Source organism: Anguilla rostrata, chromosome 4, assembly GCF_018555375.3.
Source record: "Anguilla rostrata isolate EN2019 chromosome 4, ASM1855537v3, whole genome shotgun sequence".
In the NCBI taxonomy this organism is placed as follows: Eukaryota; Metazoa; Chordata; class Actinopteri; order Anguilliformes; family Anguillidae; genus Anguilla; species Anguilla rostrata.
The window spans coordinates 34,128,172-34,147,748 of record NC_057936.1 but is presented as its reverse complement, the minus strand read 5'-3'; the positions used below and the strand labels follow the sequence as shown (position 1 = coordinate 34,147,748).

Here is a 19,577-nt window from a genome sequence, read left to right as displayed (position 1 = left end):
GTGCTCAAGGGTGTTTTCTGCATAACCTGCATGCCGTGTGCTGTTCAGAGCTTGCATCTGCTATGCTAATGCAGTACCACTTAGACAGAACTGAACAAACACCATGTAAAGACCAGTTAGGCTTCCAAGGGCAGGTATGGGGGCATTCGAGCTTCGTGGTTTAAAGCAACATCTGAACATGCTCATTTATTCACAATTAAATTTGTATTTAAAACATCACATTCAGTTTCTTTTACCTTCAAGGCCCACTTACACACCATCCAAAACCACTCCCACCCCCCTCCATGTTCCCCGGCCTAAGCAGACACAGTAATCATATAAGATAGCATTATCGTTCTTTTATAACATAATCAGCAATTCATGAACATTCATATCCAAAGAAATCAGCGTGTTTAGGGCCATACCATCAATATTCTGGGTTATAATGGAATCAGTTGTTTCTATAGCCATTAGGTCCATATAATGACAACAAGGAAAATATGTTGCAATAAAATGAACAAATAAGCAATAGTTACAGTGTATAATCAGCATAATGGTAAATAAAAATGAGCTTAATTTAAAAATATCAGTTTTTTATAATTCATTCCTTCTCAGTTCTCAAGCTGTGCTGATATAGGAAGACTTGTCATAATTTCCTTGAGTGCAGCGGTCCCAGGCTACCAGTGATTAAACTGTAATACAGCAGCGTTATTTCTGAAGAATAATCCGGTAATGCTTCAAAGCCTTGAATGCCCCCGTACCAGCTATCGTAAAGCTGGCAGGCTATATTTTATATATAACATATTATTCATTTGCACAAAAAAACACTGGGACAAACTAAAACTGAAGTATCAAAAAAAAAAAACACATGTATGAAAGCAAACAAACAGCGCTTTTGACACTCTAAGTTAAGGATCTCTAAGGCTTGTTGTAAACATCTCTGTTTTTAGCATCTCTGTTTTTAGCACAGCGGATGCTAAGTCCTCGCCCAGCTGGGCCGTTTATTTCCAGAAGCCGCTATTGTCTCCAGCTTAGGTGGCCCGGCTCCCTATGATTTGTGGGTAATGATCTGGCACCCCGGCCGGTGTTCAATTATTCTCATTGAGAAAACCATTTCTCACTCTGCGGAGCAAATCAAAACACACTCGCTAATTTTAATCTGGGTCTAACCTTGCAGCCGGCAAGGTAAAAGCGGAAAAACAAAACTCTCGAAAGAGCGAAAACACGCGGTGGCGGACCGGGGAGAAAGGCGTGCGCGAGACATAAAGGCGTTCATTTAAAAGGTCAGCTCTACGCCCGCTTAATAACCACCTCTGTGACGGTTTCCATTCGTATTAAGTGAGATGCATTGTGCAGCCATATGAGAGGCAAACTTTCCCACACCTTTCCGAATTGATTCCGTGCCCGAGAGTTCACTTCCTTTGTCTCGGACCGAAGGAAGGACCGACTGTAATTAAGGAAGGTTGGAGGAACAGAAGTGCGCGGACGCAGAGTAAACCGCGGCGGCGTGGCCAGAGGATGAGAGCAGCGTTAATTAGCCCGGAGCAGAACACAAGCAGTGTGAAGGTGTGTGCATACGGGGTGTTGGGCCTCAGCGAGTGCAGGCGATTGATTATTAATGCGGGGGCCGGCGTCACCGCATAATGGGATGGGGGGGGGTGGTTGTACTCTGAAGGGCGCAAATATTGGGGCCCACCGCCCCCCCTCCCCCCCCGCCCCCCCTCCTCTGAGCTTCTGACCAAAAAGAAGCCGCGCTACTGTGAAAAGAATGTGAGTGTGAGCTCAAGGAAAGGAGAAAGAGAACGAGATATGAAAGGTGACTCACAACTGCCTCCCGACCAGCAAGGAGGCCGGGAACAGGAGCGGACGGAAGAGATGATTTTCGGGGAAAGAGAAGCCGAGGCGGTGCGACAAAGTAGCAAAAAAAGTCCAGAACACAACACCGCGCGCTGCCGTTCGCTGCCATTGCCGTGGCGATGGCTTTACTCACACGCGGCCATCAAAGAGCCCTTCGGATGCGCACGCAGAAAATAACTTTGGTCTCCGTCATTACTGTACATTAAGCGCGGCAGTTAAAACATGGGCAAATGACTGTTCTTTTATTAGCAGTTGCGCGCTGGCAGAGGAAGGGATGGGAGCGGCACTCAGGCTGCGGATTAACACAGAACATTAATGCAGCGTAATGGGCGGCGGGAGGTCTGTTATCACTGGAAAAGCTGCTGTTCTCTTTGCTCCGATGACTCAACGCTGGCCAGAGCTTTTCAGCACAAAACTCCCTGAACGTTAAAGCACCCATAATGATGCTCAGGGACGATGTCACACAAAAAACTTTTAAATTCCTACAGCACCTTTCTTTATTGTATTATCAGGGTGATTATTATTATTATTATTATTATTATTATTATTATTTAATTAATAGTTTATGGATTGTTTTTGTGACTGAAATATCATTATCCGTAGCTGACATTTTGCGGTATTGTACCATAGCAGCCCACATAAGGTATCCCATGTAGATATTGTGTGGAAGCTGTCACATTGTCCCATTCAATATCATGACCCTGCAGTGAGGCCCTGCCATGACAGTGGGGGGGTCATAAAAGCACGGGAGCTCAGTCAGCACGCCAGCGCACGCGTGCAGGGCCAGCTCTACCAGACCCCGTCCGCTACACTTTAGGAAGGGCATGGTGTGGCCGCCCCACGGCAGGGCTGACATAATCAGCGTCTCGGTGGGTAAAGGGATGTGAGCGAGGCCTTACAGCCGCTCCAGCTGCCGGGCGGAAGAGCGTCGCTGGCCGCCGTCTGGCTCTTTCGCACGGCGCCGAACGCCATGTAACGTGAGCGCGGTTTCGCGCGTGCGCCGCGTTTCGTCCGAATTCCCCGCGCGGAGACGGCGGCGCTGGGCTCCCTCCCCTCAGAGGGAGAAACTAATGGCAGACACAAGCAGGCAGGCAGACTCCGGTGAGGGACTTCAGTGTGGGGTTAATGGAGCGGAACAGTTCCGGCTCACCGCCCGGGTTTGGAGAGCGCTCACACACTCACACACACACTCACACACACACACTCACATCAGACAGGTGCGGAGGCAGAGAGGGGTGGGGGGGGGGGTTGGGGGGGGTGTTAGGGGGCTCTTCCCGCGAAAAGAACAACAAGTCACCCGGCCTCTCCGTCGTCCTCCCGCGATTCCGAATGCACCTCGCCGCTCACAGTCAAGGTCACCCAAGCGGCGTCTGGGATTCCGCTGCCAGCGCTGATGGCTTCAGAAGCCTTTTCGGAAGCCCCTGTTGCATTCGGGTTCATTTCCTCCCTGTTGTGCGCAGTTCAGGACATGCGAGCGATGGTACCTTAACACATCCCTGTTAAAGAGGTAATCTGTCTGATTCATCGACAAAATGCAGTTAAAAATGAAACTGCGGTGAACACTGAGGACAAACGCCACACAGGCTGACTGTTCATTACGCTTGGAGAGCTTGTTTGTATTTGAGGTCCCATTCTCTTTCTCTCTTTTTCTTTCTATCGCTCTCACTTTCTTTCTCTCTCTCTCTCTCTCTCTTTCTCAACGGGGGGCCTGGTCCCCAGTGAGCTGCCATTTACACGGAGAAGAGCCACCGAGAGGGAGGGGGAAAAGCCTTCCATCGTAGCCGAGGACCATCCTGGACTGTCCAACACTGAACAAACAGCAGCACCTACTGGCTTACTGCAAAGAGCAGTTCCTTTAACCCAGACCCAAACCGGTGTGCATGTGTGTGCATGTGTGTGTGTGCAAGCACGTGTGGAAGTGAGTGAGTGTGTGTGTGCATGTCTGTGTGTGCAATTGCATGTGTGTGTGTGTGTGTGCATATGTGTGTGCGTGTGCATGTCTGTGTGTACTTGCGCATATATGTGTGTGTTTGTGTGTCTGTGTGTGCTTATGCATATCTGTGTGCACTTGTGCATACCTATGTATGCGTGTGCATGTCTGTGTGTACTTGCTCATAAGTGTGTGTGTGTCTGTGTCTGCTTATGCATATCTGTGTGCACTTGTGCATACCTATGTGTGCGTGTTCATGTCTGTGTGTACTAGTGAATATATGTGTGTGAATGCATGTCTGTGTGCTTGTGCACATATGTGTGTACTTGTGCATGTCTGTGTGTGCTTGTGCATGTCTGTGTAGCTGAGGTCCCACATTCAGGGACAGAGTGGAGAGATTAGTCTCATTATTAGTTCCTCTCAGGGCTCAGTTCTCTCAGAGCTCTGCTGGGCTTTATCACGCTTAAGTAAGTCCACGTCCAACCACCTGAACAATGATTCATTTCAGCTGAACGGAATGTGAAACTCTTCCCACAAGTTTTTCCCACAGCTGAAAGCTCAGGTGCGCCCTTACAACAGCAAACTGAATGGAGAGGCTGAAACCAGCGTGCACCCAAAAAAAAAAAAAAAAAACAGTTTTCTAACCCTTCTTTCCTGTTCTTTCAATCCAGTGTAAATAGGTCAATTCCAGAAGCAGGCAGAGAATGCACGGGTACACTGGGGAGGTGGGGCGGAGCAGGGGGGGGCGGGGGGGATCCGGGGCAGGGTGGGGCGGGGCCCAGCCTTTAGAGCTGAGGGCTTCTCAGGTGAGCCATGGTTCCCAGAAAGGACTCCCTCGCCCAAAAGACCCTTCCTTCTCCCCACACCCTCTCAGCCCCGCTGCGGCATTCTACAGCCCCTGCAGGGGCAGATCCGAGCCGGGGGTGTACAGTACGGGCCGAAGCTCAGGCCAGACTTTCTCCTTCCACGCACTGCCGCCCGAGGTCACGTGACCCCAAGGGCGTCTTTCACACCGCCTGCGTTCAGGAGGCCGACTCCCCTACGTCGACAGCAAATTTCTTATCTCCAGACATCAAGGTCACACAGTAAAATGTCCACTGTAAATTCAACTCAGAGCACACGTGACTCCAAAAGGGACCATATGTACTCTGTAAGAGTCCATTTAACACTGACCATTTAGCCGTGCGGGAGGCAAAAGCAGCGCTTGGGAATGCAGGCGTGGCACAGGCCAGAAGCCTCGGTCATCACAGCGTCCCTCTCGCTCGCTACGCCTCATTCTTTCCGTCTCGCTCTGTCCACCATTCTCTGGCTCTCTCTGCTACTCTCTCTCTCTCTCTCTCTGCTACTCTCTCTCTCTCTCTCTCTCTCTCTCTCTCTCTCTCTCTCTCTCTCTCTCTCTCTCTACTCTCTCTCTCTCTCTCTCTCTGCTACTCCCTCTCTCTCTCTCTCTCTCTGGGTCGCTGCCTGCCTGCAGGAGGACAGCCGCCGGTGAAAAGCCAGGTTCCCGTTTCACAGGCTTGTGGAGCGGGGCGAGCCTCACCGATAGCCGACAGACACCGGCAGGCCCCTGACAGCGGAAGCCGTAAGAATCCATCACGCAAATAACAGGTCGGCGACAGCAGCCGCCGTCTATCTAAAGAGTACCTCCTGAGCCGGCGCTGTTCACGGGTCAGTGAGCAGCGCTCCCGCGCACGTTACTGTCGCGCTTCGCGTAAAGCGTCCCCGCGAAACGCTCAAGGCCGAGCGGGAAAAGCGGGAAGCCCGCCCCAGACCCGGCATCCATTATCCGCGTACCCGCGGTACACGTTAGGAGTCAAGCGCAGACTCTTCTGAACAAGAAAGTAGCGCTACGATGACAAACTTTTTACAGGATTTTTTTTCTCTGCAGTTTCTCCGCAGTCAGTGATTTCTTCGGTAGCTCTCGTTTGTGGTTTGCTGACTTCCGCAGGTACCTGGATGCGTGAAGGCACAGCGAAGCAGCTCAAATCTAACGGGATGCTGGCAGTGCGTTTTTCTTTATTTATAATTAGGCGGGACAGACTATTAAAAATGCATTACAAAGTACCACTTTAAAGACGAAACAACGATGCAGGCGCCCGCGACTAGCGCAATGCAGCGAGCGGCTGCGCAGACAGGCACTATAAAAGAGTAAAAGATGTAACTCTTAGGCTGAGTAATGTTGCCCAGCTGCAGATCTGAGAACGGATCTTTTTCTTTTTCTTTTTTTTTTTAACACTTCCATTTTTTTTTAAACAACCATTAATTTTTCAGAACTTTAGAGGCATTGAAAATAAACAGCCTTTTAAATACGATCCCGGAGGAAAGGAGGACGGCGGAACATTCCGGAACCTCTGCTCCGGAACGCGCTGCACTCCATCACCGCCGCCCTCTGACCGCAATAAAGGGCGGAGCGGAGCGGCGTGCTCGTTGGCCTGGCCTGTCTGCGGTGGTGGATCTGTTCGCTGAGGAGAAGTGACCGGGTTACATTGCCTTTGTAGTTAATTTCATTAGTGCTTATCGCCTACGATCGCTCCTCAGTTACCCCCGCTGACCACCCCCCCCACCCCCCCATCCCCCCTCCCCTCCCCTGTCCAGGACACTGTAAATCACGCAGCTGCGCAAGATCTCTGCTTCCTCTCGAGCCTCCCCTCAGCATGCAACACACACACGCACGCACACACATAACGCAACACACACACCAAGCACCAGCACACAGCACACAACACAACACGCCAGTGCACACAGACACACATGCACACGCGTACACACACGCCACCAGTACCACATGCAGACACACACACGTGCACAGACACACACACCACCAGCACCAGACACGCACATATGCACACAGACACGCATGCGCACACACATACACATACACACACGCACACAAATTAGATAGATGAACAAACCTTGATAAACAAATCAGAGCTAATTGTTTTTTATTCCACTTTAAAGACCATGTGTGTGTGTGCGTGCGTGTATGTGTACGTGTGTGCGCGTGTGTGTCTGTGCGTGTGTACACGCGTGCATGTGTCCATGTAGCTAAGCGCTCTATTTCAGCCTAAGCGTTGCAGATCATGGCAAGTGTGATATTTTAATTAACTCATAAAGGTTTATTTTAATCTTACACCTCTAATATCGGTTAAACAAAACATTTCTACCAGAGACAAATCACTGCAGAGATGAAAATAGAGAAGAGTGCCTGCATTAAGCAGGGCTAAAAAAAAAACCCTGAATCACCACGAGCAGAGAAACATCTGCTGACACCAGTCCTCGTCCCCAGATAAAAGGAATCTCTGTAATAAGCCAGTCCCTTGATATTTCGTATAAATGTGAAATCACTACATACCTTGTTAGCCTAGCAAGGCCTTGGCTGATATGTTCTGCTCTGTATATGAACACGTAAAAAATTACTAAGGGAATTACCACAGCTCACTTAACTCGCTCGTGCATTCATTTGGAGATTATACGATATAAAGCAGTCTTAGACACGGATTGCAGGGAAGAAACAGGAAATTACAAACTCAAAAATGTAGGTCTAACTGATGTTTCAGAAGGAATGCCTGAACTGCAAATACTTAATCACTAAAATTAAACAGCACTGTCAAACATGCTTTCAAATAAAGGTTAGACACACGGAATTTTTATTTCAGTCTTTTCAGACCACAGCAGTCATGTTGTTCGGTGCAGTTATCACAGCGGGGGACCTCCAGGAGAGTGACTCGCACTAAATATCAAACGCATAAATCCCCAGGCAAAACCGTGACAGGCTATGACGGGACACAAATTAGGGAAGGGAGCCAGGGCTCAGGGTGCGTGAGCGCCCCTCAGTAAGACGGCAGGAAGTGCGTTTTCACAGCCAGGGCCCCCGGACGGCCTCACCGGCATCGGCTCCAAAGAGGAGCGGGCCGAACCGGGTCAGAACCGCGACGGCTGCTCGTCCGTACGGAGCAGCCACTCACGCCGTAGGGGGCGCTGTGGTGAAGCCCGCCGGTGCGGCGAGGTCAGACGGAGCGCTAAGAGGGCACGAGGCCCAGGACGGGGACGCCAGCCCGCCCGGTTTTCAGTCCCTTCCTGCCGCCAGGGTCACGACGGCGGGCGTCGACGATTTCCCGCCCGACCCACAGAGCGGGAGGAAAAAGGAGGGAAAAGTGGGGGGGGGGGTCCCCGGGACAAGACTCCCGACGCCTGAAAACTGCAGCGGCGGCGCTGGCCCCCTCATCGAGCCCGCCCACCTCTGACAGAGCCGCTCGGGTCAACCGCCGCGGTAATGGCCCGGACTTCAAATGTATTAGTCTGTCGGGCCGGGGAGCGGCTGATTGACTGCCACGGCCGACGGGCCGGCGGCGGGCCGGGATGAGGGAGCCGATTGGCTTTTCCATGCAAGACGGCCCCGTTAATGATGATGCAGGAGGCCGCGCGGGGCGGCGGGGACTCCCCATCCGTCTCCGCGGGAATGACGGAGCGCGCCGCCGAGAACACCCCCCCCCAAATCACGAAAAGCCGCCGTTTACCAGGGGTTTCATCCGGGAGGAGGGGGAGGGGAACGCAACAGTTTGGCTCGATATCTCACATGGGCGTGTGTGTGTGTGTGGGTGTGTGTGTGTACGCGTACGTGCGTGAGTGCGCATGTGCTGTTGGTGTGCGTGCGTGTGTGTGCGTGTGCGCATGTGCTGCGTGTACAGGTATGTGTGCATGTGCTGTGTGTGTGTGTGCGCGTGTGTGTGCGTACGTGTGTGCGTGTGCATGTGCTGTGTGTGTGTGTGTGTACGTGTACGTGTGTGTGCGAGTGTGTGCGTGTGCGTGAATTTAATCCTAGTAAAGAAAATAACCCAACATACTACACACAGCCTGGGTGAGGTGGCTCATCTATCGACAGAGTGGGGGATAACAGTTAAAAGGGGTGAGGCTGGCAGAGGAACGCACTCCTGTCACAGTCACTGTGGAGGCCTCTCCCCTCAAGGTCAGCCCTGTGCTCAGTAATGAATATTCCCTCCCGAGTGTGACCTCACTCAAAGTTCACAGTTCTGTCCTTTGTCCTCTGGAAACGATCAGGAATATCTAGCAAATAGCTGAACTCCTCACTGCATTAGAAAACAAAGACCTGAATTCCATCGAAATTGGTCCATAGGTATGAATTACAATTACAACCTTTTTCTTTCATTGTTTTTCTTGAGAAATAGCTCAGTAACCACCTAAATGGGCTTCCCAGAGTGCTTGTTTGAAGAAAATATAACACTTGCAATGCAATGTCCTTCAAAGTTAAGTGCACAGGTTGATTCAATCCAGGCCTCATACATCTCAAATAAAACGTAAACCAGGGAAAAGTTGCTCAGCACGTCTCTCGCTCAATCCCTCCCTCTCAATCATATTTTCCCATGATTCATTGCTAAGCGCTCATCAAATTCTGTAGAACATACCTTGCGTCCCAGGTAAATGGCTGATAACGCATGGGCAAAGCCAAAGCCAGTCAGGACGTATCGGACGGGCGAGCGCGGAGACGCGCGCTAAGGGGCGGAGAGCGAGCTCCGAGCGGCGGGGCTTTACCTGCTCCTGCCTCTCGAACCAGCGGTCCACCATCGGGTGCTTGGCGCTCAGCGAAGAGCGGCCGTTCTCCCTCTGGAACTGGCCGCCCCAGCTTCCCGCGTCTCGGGGGAGACTGCGAAACTGCTCCGAGCCTTTGCCCTGGGAACGGCAAACCAGACAGAGTTAATATCCGCTGTGCATTACCGCTAATGTAACCCGCGCACACACACATGCGCACACACGTTTCTAATACGGCCCTCTAAATATGGCAATTTAATCACCACTCATTATTACAGGCTATTTAATCCTCTCCAAAATGGTGGCCATGCACTCCCAGACAGTGTTATTACATTGCTATTATGGTGTTATTTTTTCTTACGGAGCTGTTTTACAGAACTATACGCTTGTACATGTACGCAACACCATGGGGATGCACAGGCTTTACTTTGGAGGAGAGCCAGACTCACATGCTGTTCTGGGAAAGTGTGAAAAGGGTGGCAGTGCAATATAATGGGTAAGGAGCAGGTCTTGTAACCTAAAGGATATGGGTTTGATTCCCGGATACTACACTGCTGTTGCAAACCACACTGCTTGAGCAAAGTACTTAACCTGCACTGCTTCAGTGTATAGTGTACATGTGTATAAATGGATGCAATGTAAACGCTATGTAAAAATGTCTCTGTGGACAAGAGCACCTGTCGCTCACACCAAAACCCACAATAAATTCAGGAGGGTGGGATAAACTCCTCTAGGCCCAGCTCCTCCCCCTTTTAGCTTTCACATTCTCATCGAATCCCCATTTGTCGCGTTCATCGAGCGAACGGAGAAGCCAGACCAGGCCGCCCCGGGTTGGCCCAGAAAGCCTCTGGAGCGGAGGAGAGGCTGGCGGCGACACGCTCGGCCTGCCGTCTCCGGTGCTGAGGCCACGTGCGCGGGATTCAATAAAAAATAAATTTACCCTCAACTCCAGGGACGTGGCTCCCCTACCCCCAGCTGTAAACGAGTACATATGGTTTACTAATGTAGGGGAGCGAAACGGTGCGTGACCGGGCCGTCCGGCAGGGAGAGAGAGAAGAAAAGGGCGGGAGCAGGGGGTCCCGCCGAGGTTCTTTATGATGGCCGCTGCAGTCGGCCCGGAAGAGTCGGCCATTTCACAAAAAAGCACAGAAACGTACAAAAAAAAAAGATCCCATAAATTGTATTACAGATAGAGCGGCGGACAGGAAAAGAGCACTAAATCACAGCACGCGTATTCACCGCTCGCTCTGTTATACATGTTTACTTCCCCGCGAACGCGGGCCCAGAGATCTGAGAAGTGCTGCGTGCGCCAAACTCTTTTGGACGGGCGACGGTTTTGTAACGTTAGCTTCGGGCCGCGGAGCTCCCGCGGGGGAGGCGCGTCAGCGTCAGCGTCAGCGTCCCCCCCCAAAATCATCTCCACGCCAAATAAGGCAAAGCAGCAAAAAAAACTGAACCAATAAACAAGGGCTGCAGCGGGAGTAAAATGTGAAAATACGATACTGCGGCTCATACTTTGCCACGTGTTAGCGAGAAGCGGGAAGCTAACAGCTGGCCTAACGTATATTCAGAGTATCTCCTTTAAGCTGTAAAATCCCAGCTGGGTTAAATGCTAACAGGCCGAGACGACATTACCAATACATCTGGCGCTCAGCGGATGAAAGGGACTCAGTGTTCACTTTTTACTTACACATTTTTTTTTTTCACAGAGATCAAGGAATAAAAACAGGTGAAAATTTGTACAAGAAAGAAGCAGTCTGAACCAATATAACATGCAAACAGAAGAAGGTCAAATTTTTTTTTTTTTTACTGAGGTCACATAATTGAGAACTATTAAATGCAGCACTGTTTATGCTACGTAACTGTTATGCAACTACATAGGGTTACATAACACGCAGAGCTGCAGCTAGGGTTGACTGGTTAAGGGAAAGCAAGTTGATGTTTGTTTGAAATAACCATCGTGATTACACAGTTGCTACAAGGCAGTTACACTAACTACTGTAGTTACACAGCTTAATTACCCAAATAGAATTACATATTGAAAAAGAGGAAAGTGCCGGATTCACAGCACTCAGCAGAAACTTTTACCCTACGGGGCTAAATTAACACATTCAAGGAATCTTCACAGTTTAAAAACTTATAACTGAGACAAATATCTTAGTCCTTATATAAAGTGCATTTGAGAATTGCTGCACTGCATAGCTTCTATTGTTCCATTTATCATATGCATTTTCAAAAGAAAAACGGGGCAGACAAACAAAAATGCGCTTCACAGCTAAAGCTAGCATGCGCAACACTAGCGCTCCAAAGTCATTGCTAAATATAACGCCTAAATAACAACCTCCATTATTCTTCATTCACTTGTTTGTCGACTGAACAACTTGAGTTCAAAAAGCCCTCTAACTCCACACTTCGTTCAGAAACCGAACTGGAAAGTGCACTAAATAAAGAACATCGGGTTCCTTTTTTTTTTTTGAAAAATCCAGCTGCCTTCGGTTCCCTCGTGCTATCGAGCGCTGACAGGCCCGTTCCTCCGCCTCACACCTTGACATTTCGGGGCCGTCAGAATCCGCTCTCACAGCAGTATAAAGGAGTTAGGGACAGACTTATTTTTTACCTTTCTAAATTAAAGCATTCTGTAAGATTACGGAGGCAGTGACAACTGAAGTGCTTCAGAACGGGATTACCGGAGCCGCGCGCAGACGCGCTGATCAGGGCCCGGGGTTGCCGTGTCACAGTCCCGGCGCTCCCTCTCGTTCTGCGCCCCGTCCCCGTTTTGAATATCGCCGTTTCCGAAGCGCCGGACCCGTGTCATCGCTATTAGAGGGCGACCGTTTTTGATGAGTTAATTGGCCTCTTTTTTCATTTCGTGGCCCCCGGGGACAGCGCACCAGAGAGCTTTTCTGATTCATTTCAGACCTTGGGGGGGGGGGACGACCTCGCGAGCGAATTACAGCAAGCGGAACGGCGCCCCCGCCAAGGAGAAAGGTCTTTCACAAAGCGCCGCGATTAACAAGAGAGCACCTTCAAGGTCAGACCGGCACGGAAAGAAGGGAATCTTCTGGAAGCACCGGACGTGTGGGAGATGCGCTACGGCGAGGAGGGAGGAAGCAGGGGTCACCGCGTCCGGGCACGGGTACTACACTACGCACCCTAACGTAAACAGTGACGGATTACTGCGCAAACAGCGCTTACCTGAGAGTGAAGGGGTTTAAATCACACTCAAACGTACATAAAATGAGTTATTAATTACATGCTTACAGGTGTGTCATTGCAAAAATACAGTAAATGCATTGATAATATTGCCTCCATTAGGACTGGTTAAAAATGTTCCTTGAATCTAAAGGAGCACATGGAATTGGAACCGGACAGGATACAGTACAGAAGCAGAGAAAAGTATATTTTTATACACTTTGTGTCTTCCCTTCCCCAATGAGTGCTATGAAAGTGTAAAAAATAGTTTGCAGTTTTTGTGGGGTTACAGTGAAAAATGGGCATTAACGATATCATGGACATTACATTACAGGCATTTAGCAGACGCTCTTATTTTACACAGCATTTACATTGCATAACATTACACCATTTATACACTACTGTATAAGGGTACAACAGTAGTGTCCCACCTGGGAGTTGAATCTGAGACCTTTAGGTTGCAAGACCGGCACCTTACCCATTATACTGCACTGCCAGCAATGACTAGAGGCCTTACTGCCAATGACAAAAGCGCAATCAGAATAAAAGCTAAGGAAGGGTCACCTTGCGCTCCAGGCTGTTGGTGGTGTTGCTGGAGTTGGGTTTGGGTTTGGGTTTGGGGAAGCCGGCCGTGGCGGACCAGCGGGACGGGTTCTTGCGGGACGGCTCTTCAGGCGAAACGTGGGCCTCAGCGAAAGGGGGCACCAGGTCGGCGAGGGCTGGGTCGCTGCTGCGTCGAACGCGCAGGGGCATGTCTGTGATAGAGAGAGAGAGAGAGAAACACAGGCTTCAGAGCAGCACAGACCACTGACAGGGGCATGTCTGTGACACAGAGAGAGAGACACACAGGTTTCACAGCAGCACAGACCACTATCAGGGGCATGTCTGTGATAGAGAGAGAGAGAAACACACAGGGTTCAGAGCAGCACAGACCACTATCAGGGGCATGTCTGTGACACAGAGAGAGAGAAACACACAGGGTTCAGAGCAGCACAGACCACTATCAGGGGCATGTCTGTGATAGAGAGAGAGAGAAACACACAGGGTTCAGAGCAGCACAGACCACTATCAGGGGCATGTCTGTGATAGAGAGAGAGAGAGAGACACAGGTTTCACAGCAGCACAGACCACTGACAGGGGCATGTCTGTGATAGAGAGAGAGAGAAACACACAGGGTTCAGAGCAGCACAGACCACTATCAGGGGCATGTCTGTGACACAGAGAGAGAGACACACACAGGGTTCAGAGCAGCACAGACCACTGACAGGGGCATGTCTGTGATAGAGAGAGAGAGAGACACAGGGTTCAGAGCAGCACAGACAACTATCAGGGGCATGTCTGTGACACAGAGAGAGAGACACACAGGGTTCAGAGCAGCACAGACCACTATCAGGGGCATGTCTGTGATAGAGAGAGAGAGAAACACACAGGGTTCAGAGCAGCACAGACCACTATCAGGGGCATGTCTGTGACACAGAGAGAGAGACACACACAGGGTTCAGAGCAGCACAGACCACTGACAGGGGCATGTCTGTGACACAGAGAGAGAGACACACAGGTTTCACAGCAGCACAGACCACTGACAGGGGCATGTCTGTGATACAGAGAGAGAGACAGGGTTCACAGCAGCACAGACCACTGACAGGGGCATGTCTGTGACAGAGAGAGACACAGGATTATTTGATTTGTTTTAAAACCATCCCATTCATTGTAGTCATATTTAACATCCACGTATATAAAAAAGGAATACGTTCCTATGCTGCCGGGCAGTGATGGATTTGAACTATGGGCCGTGAATCGGGGGCAGGGCCATCCTGCTCGTGGCGCTGTGATTGGCTGCCAGGTCCCCCACAGGGAGCCTGCACTGATAACAGCGTAGCGTCCGTCTCCCTCTGTCGCTCCCGTGGCATGGGCTGGCAGCGAGGGGGAGGGGGGAGCCGGCGAGGGGGTGCGGCCTTTCCGCTGGCTTTGCCGCGGGAAATGAAGCGGCGTGGGGGGGGGGGTAGCAGGGGGTACCTGACGGCGCGCCCCGCTGCACTCCGACTCCGGTCAGCTCTTAAAAGTAGAGGGCAGCTGTGACTGGGAGGCCTTTTCTGTACAGCGCCTCGCTCCCAACATGGCGCAGGTCAGGACCGCGACACCCAGAGTGCTCTCCTTCACCGGAAGACTCCGAGCACTCCTTTACGACTTTAGAGCCGAATACGCTACATACAGCCGCGACCGTTACTTCCCTCCTCATGCTGCGGCCACCTGCAGGCTTCCAGAAACTTCCCAGTACTGCAGACGATTTCATACTGAAAACAGACCGTGTATTAAAAGATTCTTTCTTTCTTTTTTTTACTGAAAATGAAAGACTGTCTTTCCATTTCCTCTAACGGTTATAGTCATGACAGACTTGACTTTCTCTGAAATGTTTCACAGCAGGGGATCCTACGCAGCCCAGGGCCCTTCAGAGACAAAAGGCTGGGAGGAAGAGAGTGACCTCAGAAAAGCTGTCTGCAGTGAGAAAGTGAATGTGTCTGAGGGACTTTAGTTTCATGTACTTCTTTCAAACTGTATAGCGGTTAATGCTAAAAAGGACGTCGTTTCGTTGTGAGTGATGGGCCTAATTGCTACTGAAACGTTCTGTTTAGACAATTTGACAGTTATTTGGAAAGTAAACAATGAGAGTCATTACAAGGCGTAGCTTCTACCATGTTAGCATTGATATGCGCAATGAGGCTACGGAGAGAAATCATCTGAAATGTAAATTGTGAATTAGCCTACAACCCAAGTCATAAAACAATTATAATTCTGAAATATCAGCTTATTTGTAGTAATTAGAGTGACAGAGAGCAGTCATCACTGTCATGCCCGCCCCACCTCCCCGGCGCTGTCTGCTCAGAGCCAATCAGCACAGCCTCTGGACGTGCTGCAGAACTATGTGGTGCTGCTCGACACTTACAACAAGACTGCAGTAGTCAAATGTGTGGAATAGCCTGCCAGGTCATGTAGTGGAGGCAAAAACTAGGTATTTTCAAGACTAGGCTTGATACCGTGTTAGATACTATCCAGTCTGCAGGTAATCAGAGCACTAGGTACAATTTAGTCAAGGAAAATTGCGAGCATTTTTGGGTTGAATGGCCTGTTCTCATCAGAATGTTATGATTTACAGCAATCCGCAATTTAGATATTTTGAATATATTTGGAGAGACAAAGGGACACCAGGGTACACTGCTTAATTTTTGCTTCACAGATCTTTAGTAGTTCCATACATCACCCACAGATTTTGTATACTTGTGGTCAAGGAGTTTATCCAGAACACGCATAGTTTTACCAGCTATATGTGACCTCTCAGTAATTCATTTCAAACAGAAGGTGAACAACTTTGTTTTTGCATTTTCAAGATGATTGCATTTGTGGCACTTCTACCTAAATTAGGAATACAATCTAAGCTAGTATTGTAAATGGTACAACAGTCTTGCTTCACTTAAGCCATTTTCCAAGTCTCTGTGATTCGCACATCTGGAGTTATAAAACCTTAATTAGAACACCCTCTAAATGGGTGGGGGTTGGCCAGAATTGGCATCTGCATGAAGGGGTTAACATTAGTTTCCGATCCACGCTATTTAAAGCACCCACCCCTTCCCACAATGATTTCCAGTACATTTCCCTAGTTTGTGGACAGTTCGTTTTTTTGTTCATGATGGCGTATCAAAGCGGAAATGTAATTGTGAGACTTAATTCTGTGTCTGGGAAGAAATTAGACGATTACAAAAAGGGCAAGAATCCTGGCCGTAAAATCCTGGTAATTTTACACCTCTGAATACGTCGTCTCATCCTCCATAAATCGCATTACAAATTGCCAATGCCAGGGGCACATTAACCAGGGTTGACAGGCACGTGAATCTTTTTTCGTATTAAATGAACCTTCGGGGTAGCGCGGGACGATGGCTAGAAGCCTCTCCCGGGGGCGCTCGGCGCGCTAACGCTAATCAGAGACCATCTTTGGGCCGAGAGAGAGAGAGAGCCAGGCCCGTCCAGCGGCTCTGAATTAGCCGTAATGGATTTTTTCTCCCTCTTTCTGGAGCCGGCCAAGCGCGGCCTCTGGAATCCATCGAGCCGGGAACGTGAGAACGAGCGAAACCATGGGAAACGCTCAAATATTGAGCAGATGTGGTTGGGCCGGTCACTCGGGGGGATAGGTCTGAGCGAGCACGGGAGGAAGCCCAACAGGCAGTGCTTTTTATGATTTTCTGTCTTTCTCTCCCTATAATCGAGCCTCCCGTGAACAGATATGGAACAAAATACAGAGGTGGATGGTTCTGGATGTTCGAAAATACCAAACGGGTTGGCTGGCTCCAAACGGTCGACTTTTTTAAATGAAATCGACCTGTGTGACGACCGCGTCTCTCGTTCTTGCTGTTTACATTTTTCCGTCATATCTGTAACCGATCATAGCGGCGTACCGCCCGTTCCGATTCTGGCGCCTGGGGCACGGATTCGCACTGGTCTTTGTTCTCACAAAGGCTTATGGGTAATGTGATCCAGGAATGGCACCTTTCATCTCAACATGAGACCACTGCTAGAGCAAAAACTGAAAAAAACCTGTCAAAATCCTGACTGAGTGCAAATGTCTAGCACCACTGATAAAGGAGCACAAGACCTTAAGAGTTAAGAACATCACCAGTGTAGAACTCCATCAGGCACAGTATGAATTCATTTACATTGGTAAAGACTACCGAATGTAGTCACCACAAATTTCATAAAATACATCTGCCTTCCAGACATCCTCAACCCAAAAAAGCAATACTTTAATGTTTACAATATAATAGGCTATATAGAACAATTACTGAAAGTCGAAGACTGTTATTTATTATTACTGACTTAACTCCCTACAAATTAATTCCAGTTTAACAAGAATAGTAAAAAAAAATTCATGTGGAGAGTATGGAATAATCAAACTTATGGAGAGGAAAGATCAAAGAAGTGTCACTTTGAAAAGTCTCACCCAAAGAGCATACAAGATGAAGAAAATAAATAATATAGTTCTGTGTGGCTGCTTTCTTCGGCTTGACAGTAATGTTTTAAAGCTAAAGCCGGTTTGACACTGTAAATGGGTTTAATGAATGCACTATTTTGTCTGACATTTGAACCTGCTGTGAGCAAAAGCAATTATTGACAATTATCGAAGCGTTCATTCTAAAAACGGCTGCCAATTCATTTCTGCTGTCCAGCGATTGTCCAATGGGCACTTTTCCCCCTTTGGTCAATTGTCAGTTGTCAAAATTGTCAATCAATGGCACCTAGCATTAAGCAAACAGACATTTATAATCGTTGGTGCATTGACAGAAAAATACACTTCAAAATCAAGATTACCATTTTAAGAAAATATAACTGAACCCCAAAGCCACATTCATCATAAAAATCTGAAAGTATTTACTTATTAATTTTAGCCAAGAATACTCAGTATATACCCAATACGTCCTTCCTGTGTAATTTTCTCACGCATATATATTGACATTTTGGTGAAAATATACATGGAATGAAGACTTCGGAGGACTGTAATAGTCAAGGTGTCCCACAGTGCATTGGGGGGGCACATTATCACAGGCAGCTCATACGCTACCCCCCTTCCCCTCGGCCGATAGAGGCCTTACTCTAATGCGTGACTGGATTAGCTTCCAGGCCACAATCGGGCGATCCCGCACTTAATAACCCGGACGAGCACTTAAGACGAGCCGCCCATCGATCTCGGGCCAACCAGGAGCCGGAGAGGGCACTCCTAACGAGATGAACGCGTGATCTCCCCCCCGCAGCGGGGATTAGAGCCAGAACGCAGAGGCACAACTCCGGCCCGCCCCAAAATCCACCGGGGAGAGGCCATTTCACTCCCCGTCCATTTATCAGCCAACCTCAAACTAACGTTCGCGTGTTGTTCCTTCATTCGGGCGCGCTCCAGCGGGCGGTGGGAGGAAAAACGCACACCCGTGTAAAAGCTAAATTGCTGTTTGAGGGTAAATATGAAAAATCAATAGCAAACTCCCCCTCCAACTCCCCCCCCCCTCCTCCAAACTCTCCCGATGCAGGACGCATCGCACACGCTCGCGCAAGCTCTGTTTTCCGACTCCATTGTCCCCGCTTTTCAATCATTTAAATTGGCAGGAGATGCGCTCCGTCCTCCGCGCCGGAGCTTGAGCCGCAGCCAAAGTGGCCCCGGCAGGCCGCCGACGTAACGGAGGACGAGAGCGAGGGCGGGAATATTGATAAGGCCGACGGCGGGGAGGGGGAGCCGGGCGGGGAGCCGACAGCGGGGAGGGGGAGCTGGGCGGGGAGCCGACGCGGGGAGGGAGCCGGGCGGGGAGCCACGCGCAGGTGAGAGCGCCCCTCACCTCCTCTCCTCTCCTCTCCTCCCGGCTCCGGGGACCTCGGGCTCGCCGTCGGCTCCGATTCCGCCGAGGGGACCTGAAGCATTGCCACGGCGATGGAATACCGGCTTCGTTTCACCTCAGCCGGCGCGGTCGCCGATCCGTTTTAAACAGCGGAGACAAATACGGAAGAACCTAAACCGGTAGCCTTCCCCAACGCTTTGATTTCTGGGCACAGAATAAATATTGATGTGTCTTTGTGCAATTAGCAGAGCAAACAATATATCTGTCTCAGCAGACTTGAATGCCTAATTGGTGTTCAGGCAGGGCCAAGAGAGAAAAACAGACTTTGAAAATATAGGCAAACCAGAGATTACAGAGTGAGGAACAGTAAAAACTGATACTGTGAGTTTGTCAAAGATCGCAGTTTAATAACAAATTAATAAGTACACCTACAGTAAATATGGATGACACACTGAATGCTGAATTATTTTTAGTTTCCAATTAAGTAAAAGTGTGCATGGGCTGAGAGAGAGAGAGAGAGAGAGAGAGAGAGCCAGAGAGAGAGAGAGAGTATGTGTGTGTGTGCTTGTGTGTTCTTGTGTCTTCATGTGTTTGCACATGTGCAGTATTTGACCCGTAAAGAGAGACTGCTGGAGGTTAGGGGAGGAGGTGTGTTAAAGCTCTTAAGGTGGGCTGATGGAGGCGGCCTGCTGTGTGCACAG

At 49.6% G+C, this 19,577-nt stretch overlaps 1 protein-coding gene across 7 annotated transcripts in view; it reads right to left on the bottom strand.

The window, feature by feature from the left end:
• The window catches only part of pard3aa (par-3 family cell polarity regulator alpha, a), a 383,309-nt gene that overhangs the window by 215,984 nt on the left and 147,748 nt on the right, over positions 1-19,577 (bottom strand). For all 7 annotated transcript variants that reach the window (XM_064332355.1, XM_064332358.1, XM_064332352.1 and 4 more), the window contains exons 4-5: positions 13,070-13,260; positions 9,317-9,454 (exon numbers count right to left, since the gene is read on the bottom strand). In XM_064332355.1, the coding sequence (XP_064188425.1) occupies positions 9,317-9,454; positions 13,070-13,260 (329 nt within the window). The remainder of the gene's footprint in view (positions 1-9,316; positions 9,455-13,069; positions 13,261-19,577) is intronic.